The sequence below is a fragment of the Impatiens glandulifera genome, chromosome 1 (genome assembly GCF_907164915.1).
Source record: "Impatiens glandulifera chromosome 1, dImpGla2.1, whole genome shotgun sequence".
In the NCBI taxonomy this organism is placed as follows: Eukaryota; Viridiplantae; Streptophyta; class Magnoliopsida; order Ericales; family Balsaminaceae; genus Impatiens; species Impatiens glandulifera.
Window position 1 is genome coordinate 138,009,062 of NC_061862.1, and position 20,487 is coordinate 138,029,548.

Sequence of the window (20,487 nt, forward strand, 5' to 3'; positions counted from 1 at the left end):
AGCGGGATAACAACACAAGTAAACAATCTGCTCCAACTGCTGCTGGGAAAATTCATGTAAAAAATAATGCAGGAAAATAGGGAGATAATGAATGAGCTTGGAAGATACAATACAATGAAAGAGCTAATATGTTTGGGCTCAAAAATTAGATTACAAAGCTCTTTATGCATGCCAAAAGGGGATAAAATTTCATTAATAAGGAGAAAACACGGTAGATTACAATTGAACTCAACCTCCACTATCTTAAAGACTGAAATCTACTGAAAAATAAGAATATGAAGAAATTGTTCAATTATCAGTTGCTATAATGAAAGAGTTGATGAAGCTTTCAAATCTAAGTCATGTACTAATTTATTTTATGTCAATTAAATGTAATTTGAAAATAAGTTACGATCCGTTTGGATTCATTGGAGACTAATAGCAAAAATCATTTTATACATGATTTATTGATACATCATAAATATACTACATTTTGCTATTTTTCAATGTGGGACACTCACTAATTAATTTTATTTTTGGAAGTCACACATTCAATTATTCTTTTATTTACATTTGCGTTCATATAATGGAACCATCCACCTAGTACAAATTCCAAATGTACAAACATTGATTTATATTACTCTTATAATACGATTAGAGCTTCTGTCATAAAAAAAAATTATAGTTTAATGTCTCACAATCATAAGAGTATGCTATAATTATGATATCCAATGTCGAATTGTTGTCTTAAACTTTTTTATATTAGTGTTTATATTGTATAACAGTTTACAATAACAATTTATAAATATAAAATCCGATGTCGTCCAGCGGTTAGGATATCTGGCTTTCACCCAGGGGACCCGGGTTCGATTCCCGGCATCGGAATTATTTTTGAAAAGAGTTCAATACCTTTGCCCTTTTCTAGAGTATTTGCTATTTAGACTGCCCAAATTATTGTGGTAGTGAAAAAAAATACATGTTTAGAGTTTTGGACAATATTATTATGATAGAACTTTGATTGAAGAATGATGTTATGACATTATTATTATGATAGATTCCTTCGAATGATAAATATTATTCTTAAAATAAAGAAACATAATTTAACCTTATCATTTTTCACAATTGTTAATATGTCATCACTATCTTGTTAGATGTGTTTCAACATCATTGTCAAGTTCATATTTTACAACAATGATATTGTGGTGTGTCGTCATCACGGTTACTATTGTCCATGTTTTGGATATAGCAAGATAAAGACACTTGTCAACTACATTAGCCTCAGACAGGGTGAAAAAAATGATTCAGTCCACGAGACACTTGTCGATGTTCGTGTTATCTTTCACTGAAAACTTTAATGATTTATTGAATGTTTTCATGGTGATTTCAATGGCGATTCTAATTTCCCTTCATGGTAGGTATATTATATCATTTAGAAATTATTGCAATTGGTACTATATATACGATAAAATATGAAATTGATATTAACCTAGACTTTTGACGAGCTCTGAATCTAACTTCTTTCTTTTATGAGTAGTTTATGTTAACATATTCATAATAAGCAGGTTTTTTTTTAGACAATAATGACTTTTTCTCTGAAATCTAAAATAAGAGATGAACACTTTGAATCAAATGACGACTGCATATTTTTTTTTCTTCATATTCAGTAAAGAACTTATGTTTAGATCCCTCATTGTCTTTGATAATCTGAATTTTGTTTTGTCAACGATGGAGGTGAATTTGGCATTGTTAAACGTTTTTGACATCATTCTTTTTGGTGTTTAACCTTCATCTCTAATCACATTTTTTTTTCATCTCTGAAATTGCAATATTTTTTTCAGACGGTGGAGAATTTTCTGTTTATGAATTCTACCAATAGATCAGGATCTATGTTGTCACATCATGTTGTCACGTTAGCGCCGATCATTTGGCCGGAGATAAACATATATACTTTTTGGGTATTTTTTAATCACGGGATAAAGTGTCAATTTTCTAAAATGCATGGTACTCAAGTGTCTTTGTCCCTACAAGAAATGTTGTGATTTTAAACAATTAAAAAGTAAACCTACATTCCTTGACATTACAAAAATAAACAAAAACTATTAATAGAACAAATAAAAAATTATAGCATGGCCATTTAGCCCTGTTGGTTTAGAGCGTAGTGCTAATTAGGCCAATGTTTATTAAAAAAATCTAAAAAAAATCACAAAAGATACATCAACATTTTTTCAAAACAAAATATGAATCACTTGGGTGTGTTTGGGTTGATTTACTATTTTGAATCACTCTTATATTCATAAATAATATATTAAGTTGTCTTAATAAAACAATATTTCGATACAAACAATGAAAAAATAAAGTAGTAATCTCGTGATATGATTAGAGTTTATATGATAAAAGAAGTTAAAATAACCTCCCATAATTACCAGATTTGATGTTGTTGAACGGTTAAGATATTTGATGTCATTCTTATATTTTGTACTACTAGAGTTAGGGTCAAGATCATGATTTTGAAAGAATTGAACAAATAGTCATATGGGGTGAAAATCTCAAAACAATTCATAAATAATGAATTTGGCTGGTTTAATAAAACAACATTTGATACAAAGTATGAAAAAATAAGATAGTAATCTCGTGATAAGATAAGATAGTAATCTCGTGATATGATTAAAGTTTACGTGATAAAAGAAGTTGGAATAATATGCACAGATTCGATGCCGTTCAACTGTTAGAATATTCGATTTCACACTTATATTTTTTAAGACTAGAGTTAATGTCAGATCCAATGACTTTGATAGAATTGAACAAATAATCGTATGGGGTGAAAAAAATACCATTCTTATAAGTAAGTCACAGTGATATTCTTTTAATTTATCATACGGTTGAATAGAAGAAGTTAAAATGACATCTAAATGGGGGAGAATGTCAATTTTACCCACTAAGTTGTAAGAAAGTGTCAAATTTACTCATTAAATATCAAAATTCTATTTATATATACTAACTTGTCAAATTTATTTAAAATAACGGAAATGTTAAACGAAGTTAAAAAAATTTGCCACATATAATATCCACTTATTTTTTATTTGTTTTTAATTTACATTACTTTAATTCTTTTTCCATTAAACAAAATATCCAAATTTTTTCTTATCTATTTTTTCTCTCTCTTTAACTTTAACTCTTCATTTTCTTCTAACTGTTTATCTTCATTTCTTCATCTTTAATATGAGTAATCTATTTTTTTTTTTTTTGAAATCTCTTATTTAGATATGAATAAATGAAGAGGGAACAGTTAGAAGAAAATGAATAGTTGTAGAGTAAGGAAAAAAATAGATAAAGAAAGATTTGGATGTTTTGTTTGAATGGAAAAGGAATTAAAGTAATGTAAATTAAAAACAAATAAAAAATAGGTGAATATTACATGTGACAAATTTTTTAACTCCGTTTAACATTTCCGTTATTTTAAATAAATTGGATACTTTTTGACAAATTAGTATATATAAATAGAATTTTAACACTTAATGAGTAAATTTTACGCCTTACATCTTCCTTAACGTGTAAAATTGACATTCTCCTCATCTAAATTATAAGGTCTAATATTGTCCAATAGTTACAATATCTAGACAATCTGAATTCAGTTCTCCCATCTGAAAAATATTTTATAATACATGGCAACCTATGTTTTTATTTCTTTCTTTTTTCTGCACATAATAAATCTTGATAAAAGAAATCACAAACTTGATTTTATTTCAATCAAAATGATCTAAGTGAGAATTGAACTTAAAAACCTTAACTTTTTAAGTCAAACATTATCCTTTTCTATGAGAATCGGCAAACCATTTTACAAAAATCGCAAACAAATTACAAACTCGATATGTGTAGGACGTTCTAGTTGGTTTACTATTTTGAATCACTCTTATATTCATAAATAATAAAATTGGGTCGTTCTTATAAGTTTAACGCCAATTATTGTCTTGTGCAAAAAAAAAATTAAGATAGTAATCTCGCGATATGATTAGAGTTTATGTCATAGAAAATGCGATTAGCTTAAAATCCCAAGATCAGAAGAACTATGTCGTCATGTGGTTAGTGGTTAGATTATTGGATGTTGTTATTTTGTCTTACATTGTTTTTAGATAGAGTTTATTTCTAATAAGAGTTTAGCACAATTTTTTGAAACATAACTACTTATATTTTTCTCCCAAATACTAGAGTTAATATCATGAAACAAGATTTTTGTTCTCAATCTTGTAAAATTGTCAATTGGGAGTTTTCTCTTATATATGTATGATTTTCTCTTTAAAGCAATTACTACATTTAGTGGGAGTTACATACTTACACCCTAATAAAAGTTAGTTTATTGTGAAATGTGGTAGTTTTATCAAAAAAGATATTAAGCTTGGAGAAATATACAAAAATTACCAATTTGAGTAGTATAGGTTGCTTTCAAATTTCTTAGAATGTATGAAATTCATTATAAGAGTAGTGTTCTTTTTCATTTTAATAGACACAACTCACAAGTAAATCACAATTGAACTCAAACATATGTTTTAGACATATATATATATATATATATATATATATATATATATATATATATATATATATATATATATAAAAGGATTTCATTGTATCTATAAAAGAGGATCAATCTCAAACATTAATACCTCTGATAATTTAGTTGGTAGAAGCCATGAATTTATAACCATAATGCCAATTATGTCAAAGCATGGATTGAAATGAGGTCTAATGTTACCCATAAATTTTATCAAAAAAATAGAGATGCAGGGTGGGCCGGGTCATGAAAAAAAATGATCAATCTCCTACTTTCTAGAGTTTATGCAAACTACTTTGGGTAGAAACACCTTCATAAAATAGGTTGTGATTTCTCCCTCTTAGTTACTTTTGACCCATTTTATAAAATGACTCATTTTTGTAAAAGATATTAATGGTGATACACAAAATCTGTAATAGCATATCTCAACCCCAACTATTTTAGTTTGGTTGGTTTGGTATATACAATTAAGGGAAGAATAAATATTAAAATTTAAACTAATCTTCTATAAAATAGTAAAATTTTAAAAAATATACAAAAACATCCTACCTTGACAACTCAACCATTTGATCTAATTTATTCATTAACCACTCAAGTTTGAAATGGTCTAATTAATTTAGCAATTTAAAAGTGTGTTTTCTCTGTAAAAGATTGGTATATCCATGGAAAATAAGACAAAGAAAGACCCAACAATTAAAACAGAATGTAAACCACAAAGCATGGGTCCTTTTAATGGCAGATTTCAACATCTTGATTCATATTCATTCCAGTTTGCAATTCATTACTAGTACTTTCAAAATGGTATGTTAAGTCTTCCAGTTTCATGGGCCAGGAAGGAGCTGAGCCATGGGAGTTTTGTATGGCCTGCACTCTTGGCTCAATCATCAACTCTAACACTCATACCAACATTATCGGGGGACTGTCAGCTATTTGTTGTTTTAACTCAGATTCATCGTTTGGGCATAAAATAAAATAATAAAAAAAAATTAAAAGGGAAGTGAAACTATTACTGTTGGGAGAGAAATGTGAAAGGGGCATCTCTCGAGTGAAGTATGTTAAAACCATTTTACTTCTGAAATGATGTTGTTCAAGTAACACCTCGACTACCTTTTATTGAAACTGCTGGGTCCCGATATAAACCACGGCTGCTTTGATTCGAATCGATAAACAAGACTATAACAGTAATGTCATCATGAAAATGCCTTCTCACCCCTTTGTCGATCCTTTCCAGGTCTGAATATCTCATTTCTCTTTTCTTTGCAGCTTCATGAAGTGCGGCTTTAATGAGCCTCCTTGCAATACCCTGTATAAAACAGCTTTGTGTCATAAGTTGAGAAAATTGTAGAAATAATATATGAAAGGAAGATTTTAAGGAAAGAATTATGTCGAGGAATGACCATAAATCATACTTTGTGTGGATAGCTGTTTACAATATCAACTGCTTCTTTATTGCTGAGATGTTCCCACAAACCATCTGACGCAAATATAAGAAACTGATCCCCCGGGTGAATTTTCTGGACTAGTACAGATGGTTCAGCTTTCAGGATTGGTTTGTCGAATGATTCCCGCAATCTGAACTTTGGAAGAAGTGGTTCTTGGTTAAATTCTATACTCTTCAAATAAGAATCGCCAATTGATCTTGAAACCTAACAACAACACAGAGCCTCGTGAACAAAATGGAATAATAATAAATAAATAAGAAAGAACAAGCAAGTAAGATGTCCTTCATTATCGAGCTTACCATTTTTTTTCAAATAAGACACATTAGAGTTTATTGACTACTAGAACAATAACAAAAGTTAGTAATCTAGTTGGGTTCTCTTTGAAGGGAAGTCTGGAAGATGAAAACATTTATGGACTATGAGATTTGTTGAAGCGAGTTAATTAAACACAGAAGGAGACCAATAAGAATTCAAGGTTCAAATTGGAAAATCGGAAACATAAAAATCTCCATTGGATTATATTGCAATGAAGGTTACATGCTCAAGTTTTGTATAATCAAAGGCACCTGTTTTTGTGAATGGAGATCTTTGTGAGCATATAAAAAATTAGTTGTACACATGTTTTGTCCTATCATGAAAGTGATTGCTTTTATCACTCTCCGATTTTAAATTTTCAATAAAGCGATATTAAATTTCCGTCCATGGCCCAAATTATGTATAGAGAGAATTTAGGTTCTAAAAACAAAAGAACTGGAAGAGAAAGTTGAAGTTAAATAACAATGAGTCCAGTATACATAAGGAAAGCAAAGGGAAAGGAATCACCTGAATAATACCTCTGACACGCCAAACATTATGTTTTAAGACAACAACATCAGGATCATCAGGATGCAGCAACCGCAGTTCCTCTCTCACTGATGGTGAACTTGCATTGTGCTCATATGATAATTGAATAGCTTTAACCTCATCTGCTGACGATTCCAATCTTCCTAATACAGCTCGAGAATCACCAGCATTTGCAATATATAACATTCCCTCACAAATTATGCCCACCAAACAACATGTTCCTGCAGAAGCAATTTTTGGCATTCTTAGCCATTGTGACCTCACTAATGAAAGGAAATCCTCTTCTGTAGCCAAGAAGGATTTGATTATAACTTCAGGTGACATTCCTTGACTCTCTGATGTAAATTCTGCACCATGATAGAAATCAAGTCAGTAACATATACACTAACCACATTTTTGTGGGGTGGAAAAAGAAAGAAAAATATGTCTAGAGATTGAATGAATCTTGCCGATAGAACATAAGCTGAGTGAAGGACAGGCTCTTTATAAGATGCCATCATCAAATTTTGACCAAACAAAAACTGGATTTGTAGATGGGAATCTCGTATTCCATCAATGTCATGTTATTCAAACAAGAGCTAAGAATCCCCTTTTTCAAATTAATGTGTTCTTTAGCTTGATCACGATTCCAGCCATTTATAATGAACTTACATGCATATCTTACTAAGTCACAACAGTTTGCCAACTGAAAAAACATTTTGAGCCCTGAATTCGCACAAGATCTTAATTTAGGGTTTAAAACTCACTTTCACTTCAAAACAAACCTCAAAATGAGGTGATAAATTGAAATAGATATTCAACTAATACAATGAAATCAAATTATTATTTTAACTGAGAGAAAATAACACTGTTTTAAGCAGTAGGAAATTTGATGTCATTATCATGCAATGCAACATTAAAAATTGATAACTCACAGAGGTTCAAGATTGGTATTGGAGCAAAATTGTGTTTAGAGTTTAAAATGAATAGTTCATACTAGTTCAAGAATCAATACGAATTTTAGGTCAATTATTTCCATAGCAACTACTAATGATTCTAGTTATCCGGGAGAGAAGTGGTACCTTATCCACCATTCACCAATGATTCTAGTTATTGAGCAAAAGCAAAAGATGAAGAAATTGTTCTCACATTTTTCCCTTTTCTTCTTCGTCCTATGCTATTAACAAGCTAATTCCCTTTTTTTTCGTCCTATGCTATCAACAAGCTAATTCCCTTTTTCATTCGTCCTATGCTATCAACAAGCTAATTCCCTTTTTCATTCGTCCTATATAATCAATACTATTAACAAGCTAAGTCTCTTTTTCTTCTTCGTCCTATACTATTTACAAGCTAATTCCCTTTTTCATTCGTCCTATATAATCAATACTATTAATAAGCTATGTCCCTTTTTCTTCTTCGTCTTATAGTAAATAACAAGCTAATTCCCTTTTTGTATTCGTCTTATATTAATCAATACTATTAACAAGCTAACTCCCTTTTCTTCTTCGTCTTATAGTAAATCAATACTATTAACAAGCCAAACTCCCTTTTCTTCTTCGTCCTATATTAATCAATACTATTAACAAGCTAACTCCAAATGATATTCATTGATGTGGACAATAAATGTTCTGTCTAAAATTGATTATTAGATTCTCAATCAGGATACATAGATGCAAATAGAATAAAAATGCTAAAGCAAGTTTGCAACCTAGAACAACTTAAAATGAACATATATGAAGTATATACAAAATATTTAGCAAGAGAATATGGAATACATACTCTTAAGATGGTTGAATAGATGTTCATTGACAAACCTAGCAGCTTCAGGACCTCCATGGCCATCATAGATCCCAACAAATGTACCTTGAGGACCCCATTCAGTAGAACTCAGTGGACCTGACTCAAGTTGACACTGGTCTTCCAATACATTGTTAGCTTGAATTGCTGCCATGGAAAACACCCCATTTACATGGCGACCTACATCTTTGTACCACCACAACCCATCATTTTGACCGTTAACATCACCCCTTCCTCTATTACTCCCCTCACCTTCATCCTCAGAAGACGGCTTGAAACAAGGGACAATGAATCTTCTTAATGAGTTCATCTCTCACAACATCATCCGCCAAAGTGAACCAAAAACATAAATATATTTCACTACTAAAATCAGAACTTCAAACCCTAAGCTTTGCCTCTACCCAATCTTTTCATTTGTAATTGTAAACCCCAGTTTATTGAATCAGAAGAAACCAGGCAATCGTTGATGAAAAAAAGAAAAACCCCAATCTGTTTGTGGACATTCAAGGGCAAAGTTCAAAGATTGGAATATTTCCAAGCAAATGCAAATGACAAACAGTAAGGGATTGTGGGTATACCTTATCTTCCTCCCTTAGGAATGGCGTCGATAAGGGTTACACAAATTAGTTGTTTTGATCCAAAATTTTGGATTTTTCGGCAATTGAAACAGGTAGATCTACATGGATGGAGAGAGAGAGAGAGAGAGAGATGTGGTGGGAGTAAAATATATAGCGTTGGTCTTCCTTCGTTGAAAAGAAAGAAGAAATTGAAGGCGGAAGCGATCAAACGAAGAACATGTAAGAAGAAATGGGCTTTTTAGGCCCTCCCCTTCTCTCTGATTTGGAGATCTCTTCGATTTGTTTGATCCCTCACCAATTTATTCCGTTCTAATTGCTTTTACAGATTTTGACTTTGACTAACACAACAAACCCCCCAACCCTTTTTAGGCAACTTCTCTCTCCTATCTCTCACCCATATATACATATATTTTTAATTTTTGTAATAAATTCTTTCAACATTTATTTTAAAAAATCATTTTTATGTGAATTTTCAACTTATTTAAAATAAATATTCATAAATTACATAAACACTAGTGCGACACTAATGAGTAAAGTCCAGGTCCATCTCGAGCTCGACTCGATTAAGTATTTTTTAGCTCGATTTGAACGAGTTTATAAATTTGAGCTCGAGCTCGACTCGACTATTTACCTACAAGTTCAGCTTTATTCAAAAACTTGAACTAAAATTAAATTTTCAAATATTTAATAAAGAAAAAATATTTATTTTAAATTTAGGTTTTAATATTAAAATAAATAAAAATATATATTATTGTATTATCAGGCTCAAAAAAAAGCTCGACAATTCCATCGAGTAAGTAGCTCGAATAGTAAACGAGTCGGTTCGAGCTTACTCGAACTTGGTCATAGTTAAACTCAAGTCGAGTTTTGATGGATTCACGAAAAGTTTATTTTTTTTTCGGCCCTAATAATATTATATCAAATTTTTAATAGTTTTATAATTTTTTTTTATCAGTATAATATTGGTTTAGATTATGCTATTTTACAAAATCATATAATAAAATAATTATATACTAGAAAACGTTGAAGGTTTCATTGTTTAAAATTTGAGTAGCCTTTTGGATATCAAAATTGGGTCCAAACACATTAAACATGTTGATCATCCTAACTAAAAACTTCAACTTTAGTGGCTTAAATCGACATTTTGAATCATGTTTGAATTTTTTTTTGGTTTGAGCTTTTAAAGTTTGAATTTTCTTTTTATCGTATCGTTATCTATATATGTAGCGGTTCCCAAATCTCCCTTGCATTTCCACCCAAGAGAGGTAAATATGTAAATATTTATTTTTTACATCAATTTGATAATTAAAATTGTATTTTGTTTTCTTACCACTTTAATTGATCTTCTAAGGGTTTGAAATTATCTTAGGTGAAACAAATATTCTAAATGATTTTTAAAATTATAAAAAATATATGAGTACTAGATTTTTAAATTACCAGCCTAGTATAAAATCAGTGTTATTGAAATTAAAATACACAAGTTAATGTCAAAATATGACATATAATTATTTTCAAATAAAACTTAACATGTAGTTGAGTTCTAATTAGCTTATTTTCAAATATAGTTTTAGTCATTTTGCACCTAATTTATTGTGATGAGAAGATTTTGAAATAATTATTTGTATTTTTTTACTTCATTTTATTGTAATTTTGGGAATACAACCTAGAGGGGTTGTCTTTAAATTAATTCCTACCTAACCCTAAAAAAATTCAAACATGGGGAGCAATTAATTAACTTTTATAATTCATCCAAAAAATATTATAAATGTGCATGTGTTTCTCTCTATATATAATTATTTATCTTTTTCATTAATTATTTATCTCATTAATTATTTTTCTATACTTTTTGACTTTTTTTTTAATAACTTTACAATAAATAGTAAGTATTTTTTTATTATTTTATTAATGTATTTTGAAATCCTTCCTTAATTATTTATCTCATTAACTATTTTCCATATACCTTTTTTAATTATTTTAAAATATATATTAAAGTATTTTTAAATAAGTAATAATATATAAAATAAATATTCTATAATTATAAATATATAGAATAAATTATTTTGAAGAGAATAAAATTTTAAATATATAAAAATTTAATGTTAGTATTATAAATTATCTATCTCTCATTAATTATTTCTTATACTTTTTTAATAATTTTAAATATATATATATCAATGGATTTAGATTATTTTGTATTTTTAAATAAATAATAATAGAAATATCAAATTAATTAATTATAATTATAAAATATATAAGATAAAATAAATATTGAAGAGAATAAAAGTTTAAATATATACAAATTTTAAAGTGAGTATGTATAAATAAATAAAAACTTTATTTTTCTCTCATTAACTTTTCTAACCTTTTTAATAGTTTTAAAATATATATGAATGTATTTTGTATTATTGTATTTATGTATTTTTGAAAATAGTAATTATAGAGAAAATAATATTAAAATTCTAAATTTGTATTATAAAATTTCTAAGATAATAAAATTTTAAATATATTAAAAAATATGTTAGTATTTATAAATCATTTCTCTCTCATTAATTATTAATTAGTATATAATATTTTTATAATTTTGAAATATATCAATGTATTTTGTAGTATTTTATTTATGTATTTTAAAAATATTAATAATAGAAAAATAAATTAAAATAATTAATTTATAATTATCACATAATTAAATAATTAAACATTAAAGAGAATAAAAAATTAAAGTTAGTACTTTTTATTTAAAATATAAAATAATGTGAGAATTTTTTATTTTAAGGAAAACAGAGTTAATTTTTTTTATTTTAATTTTGAATATTTTTTTAATTCTTCTTCACGTGATATCTTTTATTAACATAAATATATATTTTTTAAATTTAATCATTGTTACACATTATTTGCGGAGATTGTGATATGACTTTGTATGAGAAAATTATAAAATTTTAACTTTTTCTTCAAATATTGTTGTGTCATATATGAAGAGATCTTTACTAATGATAAATGATATATATGCATTAAGTTAATTGTTACAAAAATGTGAAAAAGACGGTCACTTAATTTTGCATTGGGTCTTTTAGAGTGACTACAATTTGGAGCATACTTTGGAGCATACTTTAGAATAAGATTTGAATTGAGTGAGTGATACTGAATTAATCGTCGATTATTAGAAAGTTTGAATAGAAATTGTGAGCTCTCGGTTGTATTGAGTCGATGAGTCTATATCTCAATTATTTTCTAACGGACTATTTGGCTCGAAAAGAACCGTAAGACGTTTAGTGATCGCGATCGACCAGTATGTTTACTGAACATGGTTATTATTACACGATACGAGAGCTCTCTTTTAGAAAATCGATGAAACCGAATCGTGGAACTTATTAATATTCTTTAGAACTTATGAGCTCGTTAATGTTAGATTTTATGTTATGTTTATTCGTTGATGAGTTTAATGATTTACGTTTTAATTGTTTACTCTCAAATTGTTAATCTCGTTATATTGAAGTGTATTGAGTGATAAGATGAACATATTATTTTGTATTACCATCATTTATATCATATTACATTAACATTTATAAAAATAAAAAGATATATATTAATAACAAACTTAATATATATATATATAATAATAATAAATTTATATCAATAACAGATATATAATTTAAAATGAAAGGTATTTAAGGGAGAGAATACATTTAAATATAATTTGTTTTATATATATATATATATATATATATATATATATATATATATTTTTTTTTTTCTTTTTAATTTTGTATATTTGTTATTGTTATAGATTTATTATTATATATATTAATTTATTATATAAATATATATTTAATGGTAGGGTTATGGAATTTGGGGAGTAAAGTTTTTTTTTTTTTGTTTTTTTTAATCTTTCTTCTCACACTTTTTTTTCAGGCAATTATTTGATTACAGTAATTCTGTCAAATTTGATCCTTCAAACTCTCTCCTACCACTCATCTAAAAAAATACTAAATACATCTCTTTAATTTAATATATATATATATATATATAAAGAAAAATATTAATTATTTTTCTCTTCTTATAAAATAAAAAAGAATAAAGAGTTATTAATTGTTTTCTATTTGTAAAAATGTTTTTACAAATTGATTAATAATCATTGAAAATTGTAAAGAAAAAAACAATTAATTGAGAGAATTTCTGATATTTCGATCAACTCATTCTCACTATTTGTTAGTTACAAATATTTTGCTCTTCAATCATTATTATATATGTATTATTTAATTATTTTAGTCAATGATTGGTCGTTGTAAATGAATATGATATTCATGCTTAGATCTAGACTGTAGAGATTCTGAAGACCAGCTATGGCATGAATGATTTCGGTTTTGAGAGTTTCAATTTGGGTTAAAGGATGTAAGAACCCTAATTTAATTTGTTTATTTGAAGAAGACTGACTATTTGAGTCCCTAAAGTTTATGTCGTTGATCTTGAAACATAATCGGCCCAAACAAATTTGAGTTCAATTTGGTCTCTTAACTTTATAACTGAAATGCACAATGTTTAAATCGCCCCGACCTTTTTAGTTTTCCATTGGAGAACCTTTTTCTAACAAATCACTCAAAAGATTTACTCTTTTTTTTTAATTAATTTTGACATTTAACTTTTAAACAGATCTACTTTTAATCTTTTTTCAATATTTTTCACAATTGAAACTTAAAGCGTGATATTTTGTTGAGTAATTAAAATATATAAAGCATTTACCAAATTAATAATTGGTTTTAGTTTAATTATTTTATCAAATTGGTATGTTTATGGGATTATTGAACATTCCTTAACAAATAATTTTTATTATAATTATTGGAGGAATGAAAAATTTTAAGAGTTAAAGATTAAAACAGGACATAGTGTATTGCGATAAACAGGTAGGTACATCTAGACAGGTAGCTCGGGAGCTTAAAGTCTTGTTCGTTTAAGTAATTGAATAACATAAATTCAAAAAATATTATTTTTATTATCTTTCTTCATTGTATCGTTCAATTCATTAACTAAAATATTAAATATTTAGGTACAAACACATTTTGGGTTGACTCATACCCTAACTCATAATCAAACCCAAAATATAAATTTATATAAAATATTTTAGTTTGAGTTAAAACCTAAAATAATAAATTTTGATAAAATTATTTTGATTTGAGTTAAATTTAAGTTTATTAAATTTGAGTTATGTTTAATGCACCTTAGATTTAAGTTACACAAACAAAAATAATGTAATTAAAAAATAAATAAAAACACACTCCAATTAATTTTAAATTTCACTATAAACTAGAGTGAAGGATATGCACATTTTTTTCTCCTCTCTCACCTCACTCACTCTTTCACAAACAAAATTTTAAAATATTAACTTTTTATTATATATTTAATTCTGAGACAAAAATGTTGAAAAACTCAAATAAAAACAAATTGAATAAATAAAAAATAACTTATTAAACAAATTAAATACGAGATCAAATATTTATTAAACGGGTTAAAATATGTTAAACGAATTAATAATGTGTTAAACAAGTCAAAAGAATGTCAAATTAAAACAAAAACGAGTCAAATATTTGTTAAACGAGTAAAAAATATATTAGACAAGTAAAAAATATTTTAAATGAGTAAAAAATGTATTAATTGGTTAAAAGTATGTTAAACTTGGTATAACGAGTCAAATACTTGTTAAATGAGTTAAAACATGTTAATCAAGATAAAAATATATTAAATAAATTAAAAATTATGTTAAACAAAAAATTAAAAAAATAGTTTGGGTTACTCAAGACATACCTCATCAAACCATATATTAGTGAAAGATGAGTTGAAATCCCCTCTTACTAGCCTGACAACAATAAGAGATGAATATTTACCTTAAGGTCCTGAGTTCGAATCCGTTAAACGGTAAGTTCTGCGTCTGATTAAATTATTAAGTGTGTTTGCGGGCTATATACTTAATCCGTAAGATAAGTTGAATTTACCCATTTATTCATCCTTAAAAACATGTTATGTCAAATGATAATTGATTATCAACATATATGACCGAAATAATGAAAAAAACATACAAATCATGAGAAGATATCATAGCATTCCTAGTGTCCTATGTTCGAGCTCGTTAGACGACATATTTGATTAAATTGATTGAGTGTGTTTACGAGTAAGAGAGTTGTGGAACTTAGCGTTCTAAAAAATATATAACTAAGATAGTGAAAAACTCAGACAAATCTTGAGATGATGTCGGTAAGAGGACCTAAATATAAAAAATCAATTAAATAACTCATTAGTGAAAATATGAAAAACAACTTTAAATTCATAATTAATCTCATTTATTGTTGAGAATAAAATATCACCAACACATTTGAAGAGTATGAACAAAAAAAAAAAAACAAACGACTCATTGATGATTATAAGTATTATTTAGATTAAAAAAATTCAAAATAAAAATTTGATTTAACAAAATAAGATACTGTAACGAACAAACACACTACCATCTCAAAGTTTAAGATACAAAAAGAAAAACAAGATATACTTTCCAATGTTAGAAAATATAAAAAATAAAATAAAATGTTTTTTCAACTTTTCTAGAGATAAAGAAAAAGAAGAATATTTATTGAATTAATTAATGTTAATAACTTCTTTAGTTTATTCTTAAGCATTTTTAAAGAACTTCAAATGTAATGTAGCTAATTGAAAATTGTATGTGGCTTGGGAACTATTTTTGTTTATAAGATTTATCTAGAAAAAAAAAAAATTACCTTATATATTTGATATTAAGTTTAAGAAAAATTTAATGGATATAATGTAAAATTTAATTTGAATTATATAATATACACAAATTAATATATATATATATTTAATTTAAAAGATTATATTATAATCAAGATAATTAAAATACAAAATTTACAATTCTAAAATAGGCTCACGACGGTAAGTTAAGTATTAAAGCGGTGTTGATAAAACTGAAAATTAAGATCACTAATGAATTTTAAGTACTTAAATATCAGAGATAAAAAATTAAATTAACAAACATGAAAATCTAAAATTTAAATATTTAATAATATCTAAAATTAATATCTAAAAAAATAGATCAAAGACTCTTATACCTTTATATATTTATTATATTAGGTAATAAACTTAATATATTGAAATATGTAATTTAATATATTAAATAAAAATAATTGAAACGAATATTATATTTGTTAAATGTTATATTAAATTATAATTTGTTAACGTAATATATGAGAAAATAATAAAAATATCTATTTTTCTTTATTTTTTTATATTAATCAATTGATATATTATCATATTTTATTTTATAATGTTTGGAAAGATAATATTATAAAATTAATTAGATGAATTGTAATAAATAAAAAGTGGTGGTGTATTTGATAACTTAGTTTATTACTTAATTGAATTTATTAAGAACTTATTTAAAATAAGTAAGTTTGATAACATATATTTATAATTAGTTATTACTATAGACTTAACGAAATTATATTAAAAAATAATAAGCTCAAATATGAAGCTTATTTTAAAAAAGAAAAAATTTAAACGCTATTTTAAAAAAATCACCAACAGACTATTATATCCTTTTAAATTTAATAAAATTATAGTTATATATTATAAAGTTGTATTACTTTTTCATTTTTTATCTCTGTTTTTTTTTAATGATAATTCATTTAATTATTTATACGAAATTATTATTAAATATCAGAAAATAAAAATATAATTATATCTAAATTAATTATTAAATAAAATATATATATATATAATATCATTAACTCATATTTAATACTATAAATTCATATTATTTTCTTCCTTTTCATATTATAATACAACAAATTTATCTTTTCTTTATCATAATTTATTTAATTATTTTTTTCCAAATTATTTCAAATATTATCAAATAAAAATAGAATTATATCTAAACTAACTATAAAATATAAAATGATATATATATATATATATATTATGTTAACCAATTATAATTTAATATATTATTTAACAAAATATAATATTTATTTTAATTCTTTTTTTATATCTTAAATTATATACTTCAATATACTAAGTTTATTAACTAATATAAATAATATATAAGAATATAATAGTCTAGATATATTTTTGATATTAATTTTTGATATTATCAAACCAACTAAAATATTAAAATACTTAAAATTACATATCTTCTTGTTTAATAATTTAATTTTTATCTCTTACTATTTAAATTATAAGTACTTAAAATTCGGTATTCAGATAATTATTCAATTTACCACACATAGTTGTTTACTTATAAGACTTTATATTTATATATCAAGTAAAATATGAGATATAATATATATATATATATATATCTTATTTTTTTATTTTATAATTAATTTAAATATAATTATAAAAATAATTAAATGAAATAGGATAAAAATAAAATAAAAAGTTTGAAGTTTGTTGTACATAGAATATGAAAATAAAACAAGATTTTATATATAGCATTAAATATTAGATAATAATATAATATATATATATATTATTTTTATTTATAATTATTTTAGATATATTACATTATTATTTTATAATATTAAAAAACAATATCGTAAAATAATTAGATAAATTATGATTAAAAAATATATAAAAAGTTTGTTATATTTGAAAATGAAAAAATAGGACTTAAAAAAAGTAGAGTAGTCTGTTATATATATATATATATATATATATATATATTTTGTAAAATAGGGCTTTTAATTTTTTTCACTTTTTAAATAAGTTTCATGATTTATCTTATTATTTTTAACATGTTTTCATTTAAGTCTATAATAATATATATATATTATTTTTGGTTAAGAGTTAATTTATATATATATATATATATATATATATATATATATATATATATACTAAATGAATACTTGGATCGGATATTCGGATTGTGGGTTGAACGCCCTTAAACTAAAAAATAAATTAAAAATGTTATATGTATGTTTTGAACTGCTACATTACCAAAGAAGTACAACTATTAACCAATTAGGCTAATACGACTTTATATTTTAAATTTAACATCAAATTTGATGAACGCGAGACATTCTTAACAATATAAGTTTAACTTTTAACTAACTAATATATAAATATAATAATGTTTAATTTCAAAGTGTGCAAATTGTCGGCTCGAGAATTGTGGTTAATTTTGATATATATGTGAGAATATATTAATATTTGGGTCAGATTGTGGGTTGATTCGCCCATAAATTTAAAACGGTTAAAAAATTAAAAAATGTTATATGTATGTTTTGAACTTGGAACATAACAAAACAAGTATAATACTTTAACTAAGTGTGATTGAGATGTGGTCTGTTGATGGATAATAGGCCGATAACAACTTAAAATGATTAAAAAATATGAATCAAATATTTGATTGACCAAAATGTGATGTCACGATACTAAATGTCAATTGAGATTGATGATTTGTTTTCTTAGGGAACAAGTACAACTATTTAACCAATTAGACTAATAGACTTTATATTTTAAATTAAACACCAAATTTGATGAACGTGAGACATTTTTAAACAATATAAGTTTAATTTTTAACTAACTAATATATATATATATATATATATATAATAATGCTTAATTTTAAATGTCCGAATTGTCGTGTAGAGAGCTATGACTAATTTGAATATATATATGTGAGAGTAAATAAAATATTTTTGATCGGAATGTGGGTTGACCTAGGGATGGTAAAAAGTACTGATATTATAGGTATATCAAAAATACCGTACCGTAATATATCAAAAATATCGATTTTTAAGGTATACCGAAAAATAGGTGGTATGATATTGATACCGAAATTATCAGTACGGTAAATGTATGATATTTTTAAAATTTTGGTATATCGAGATATACTGAAAAGTATTAATAAATTAAAATATAATATGTATATATATATATTACTTATAAGGATATAAATAGATTTGATATATTTTAATTATATAAATATAATTTTTGAAAATCATATCATAATATAATTATACTAAATTATTATTCAAAATAAATGCCATCTATACTTTACAGATGAGATAGAAAAAAATTCAACCAAACTTTCAATCTCTTCGAGTTGTGGAATGAAAGTGAAAGTCGGCATCCAATCCTTTCAATTATTGTCAATGCTATTTTTTACAATCTCATCCTTAACGGATGTTAGTGAGTCTTCTTTCAGTTTGGGTAAAAAGACAGTAGATCTTTTTAGGAGCAATTTAAGTCCTAGAATGATGAAAATATTGGTGTGCACTAATGATTAACTAAAAAAAGAGAAGAGTTCAACTTATGAAAATATTCTACTAATAATGAACTTGAATTGTTTAAAAAAATTTAAAAATTGAAAAGAGTTATTTTTTATTAATTAAGTCTAAATTAACTTAACATTTATTATTATTATTATTATATAACATGAATTGTATTATCCATTTATAAAACAAATTTGCAGATATAAATACGATTAAAAATCATTCTGAATTTCACTTTCTCGTCTCCACTCTAGTCAAATTTGAAAATTATACCTATGTTAAATCTTGTTAACTCCAATTTTTTTAACTAAAGTTAATTTTTAAAATTTATTAGTTTTTACACATGTTGAATTTTAAAAAGAATATTTTATTTTATGATAATTTTTTTTGTTTTTTAGTTTTGTGTAACGTTTACGTAGTAACTATATTAAATTGATTTTTTGTTTAAGAATATTTTTTTAGGTATTATAGATATAATATTGATATTGTACCGAAATTTAGGTATACCGAAATCAAGATAAGGTAAATGTATGGATTTTTGTATACCGAAATTTCGTTAAGGTATACAGTATAAATAAAAAAATTAAGGCATATCATACCGATCCATCCCTATGTTGACCCACCCATAAACATAAAACAGTTAAAAATAAAATAAAAATTGTTATATGTAAGTTTTAACTTGCAACCTAACAAAACAAGTACAATCATTTAACCAACTAGGTTAATAAAACTTTATATTTTAAATTCTACACTAAATTTGATGAACGTGTGACATTTTTAACAATATAAGTTCAACCTTTTAACTAACTAATATAATATAATAATAATAATGCTTAATTTCAAAGTATCCTGATTGCCGGGTCGAGAGCTGTAATTAATTTAAATATATATGTGAGAGTAAATGCTTGGATTGATTTGTGGGTTGACCTACTCATAAACTTAAAACGAGTAAAAATTAAAAATTATATATGTATACTTCGAACTTGCAACCTAACAAACACAAGTACAACCATTTAATCAAATATGATTGAGATGTCGTTTGTCGA

General features: G+C 25.4%; 1 protein-coding gene and 1 non-coding gene across 2 annotated transcripts; one reads left to right on the forward strand and one right to left on the reverse strand.

Moving 5' to 3' along the window:
* The first annotated feature begins 792 nt into the window (after window positions 1-792).
* Window positions 793-864, forward strand: TRNAE-UUC. The gene has a single exon. It is a non-coding gene; the product is annotated as a tRNA-Glu (tRNA).
* Window positions 865-5,221: 4,357 nt separating this feature from the next.
* Window positions 5,222-9,509, reverse strand: LOC124919891 (probable protein phosphatase 2C 38). Its single transcript, XM_047460257.1, has 5 exons — window positions 9,168-9,509; window positions 8,572-9,078; window positions 6,793-7,160; window positions 5,938-6,174; window positions 5,222-5,831 (listed from the first exon to the last, which is right to left on the reverse strand). Exons 2-5 carry the CDS (start codon window positions 8,897-8,899, stop codon window positions 5,616-5,618), a joined length of 1,149 nt encoding a protein of 382 aa, XP_047316213.1. The 5' UTR covers window positions 8,900-9,078; window positions 9,168-9,509; the 3' UTR covers window positions 5,222-5,615.
* Between the last annotated feature and the right edge of the window lie 10,978 nt (window positions 9,510-20,487).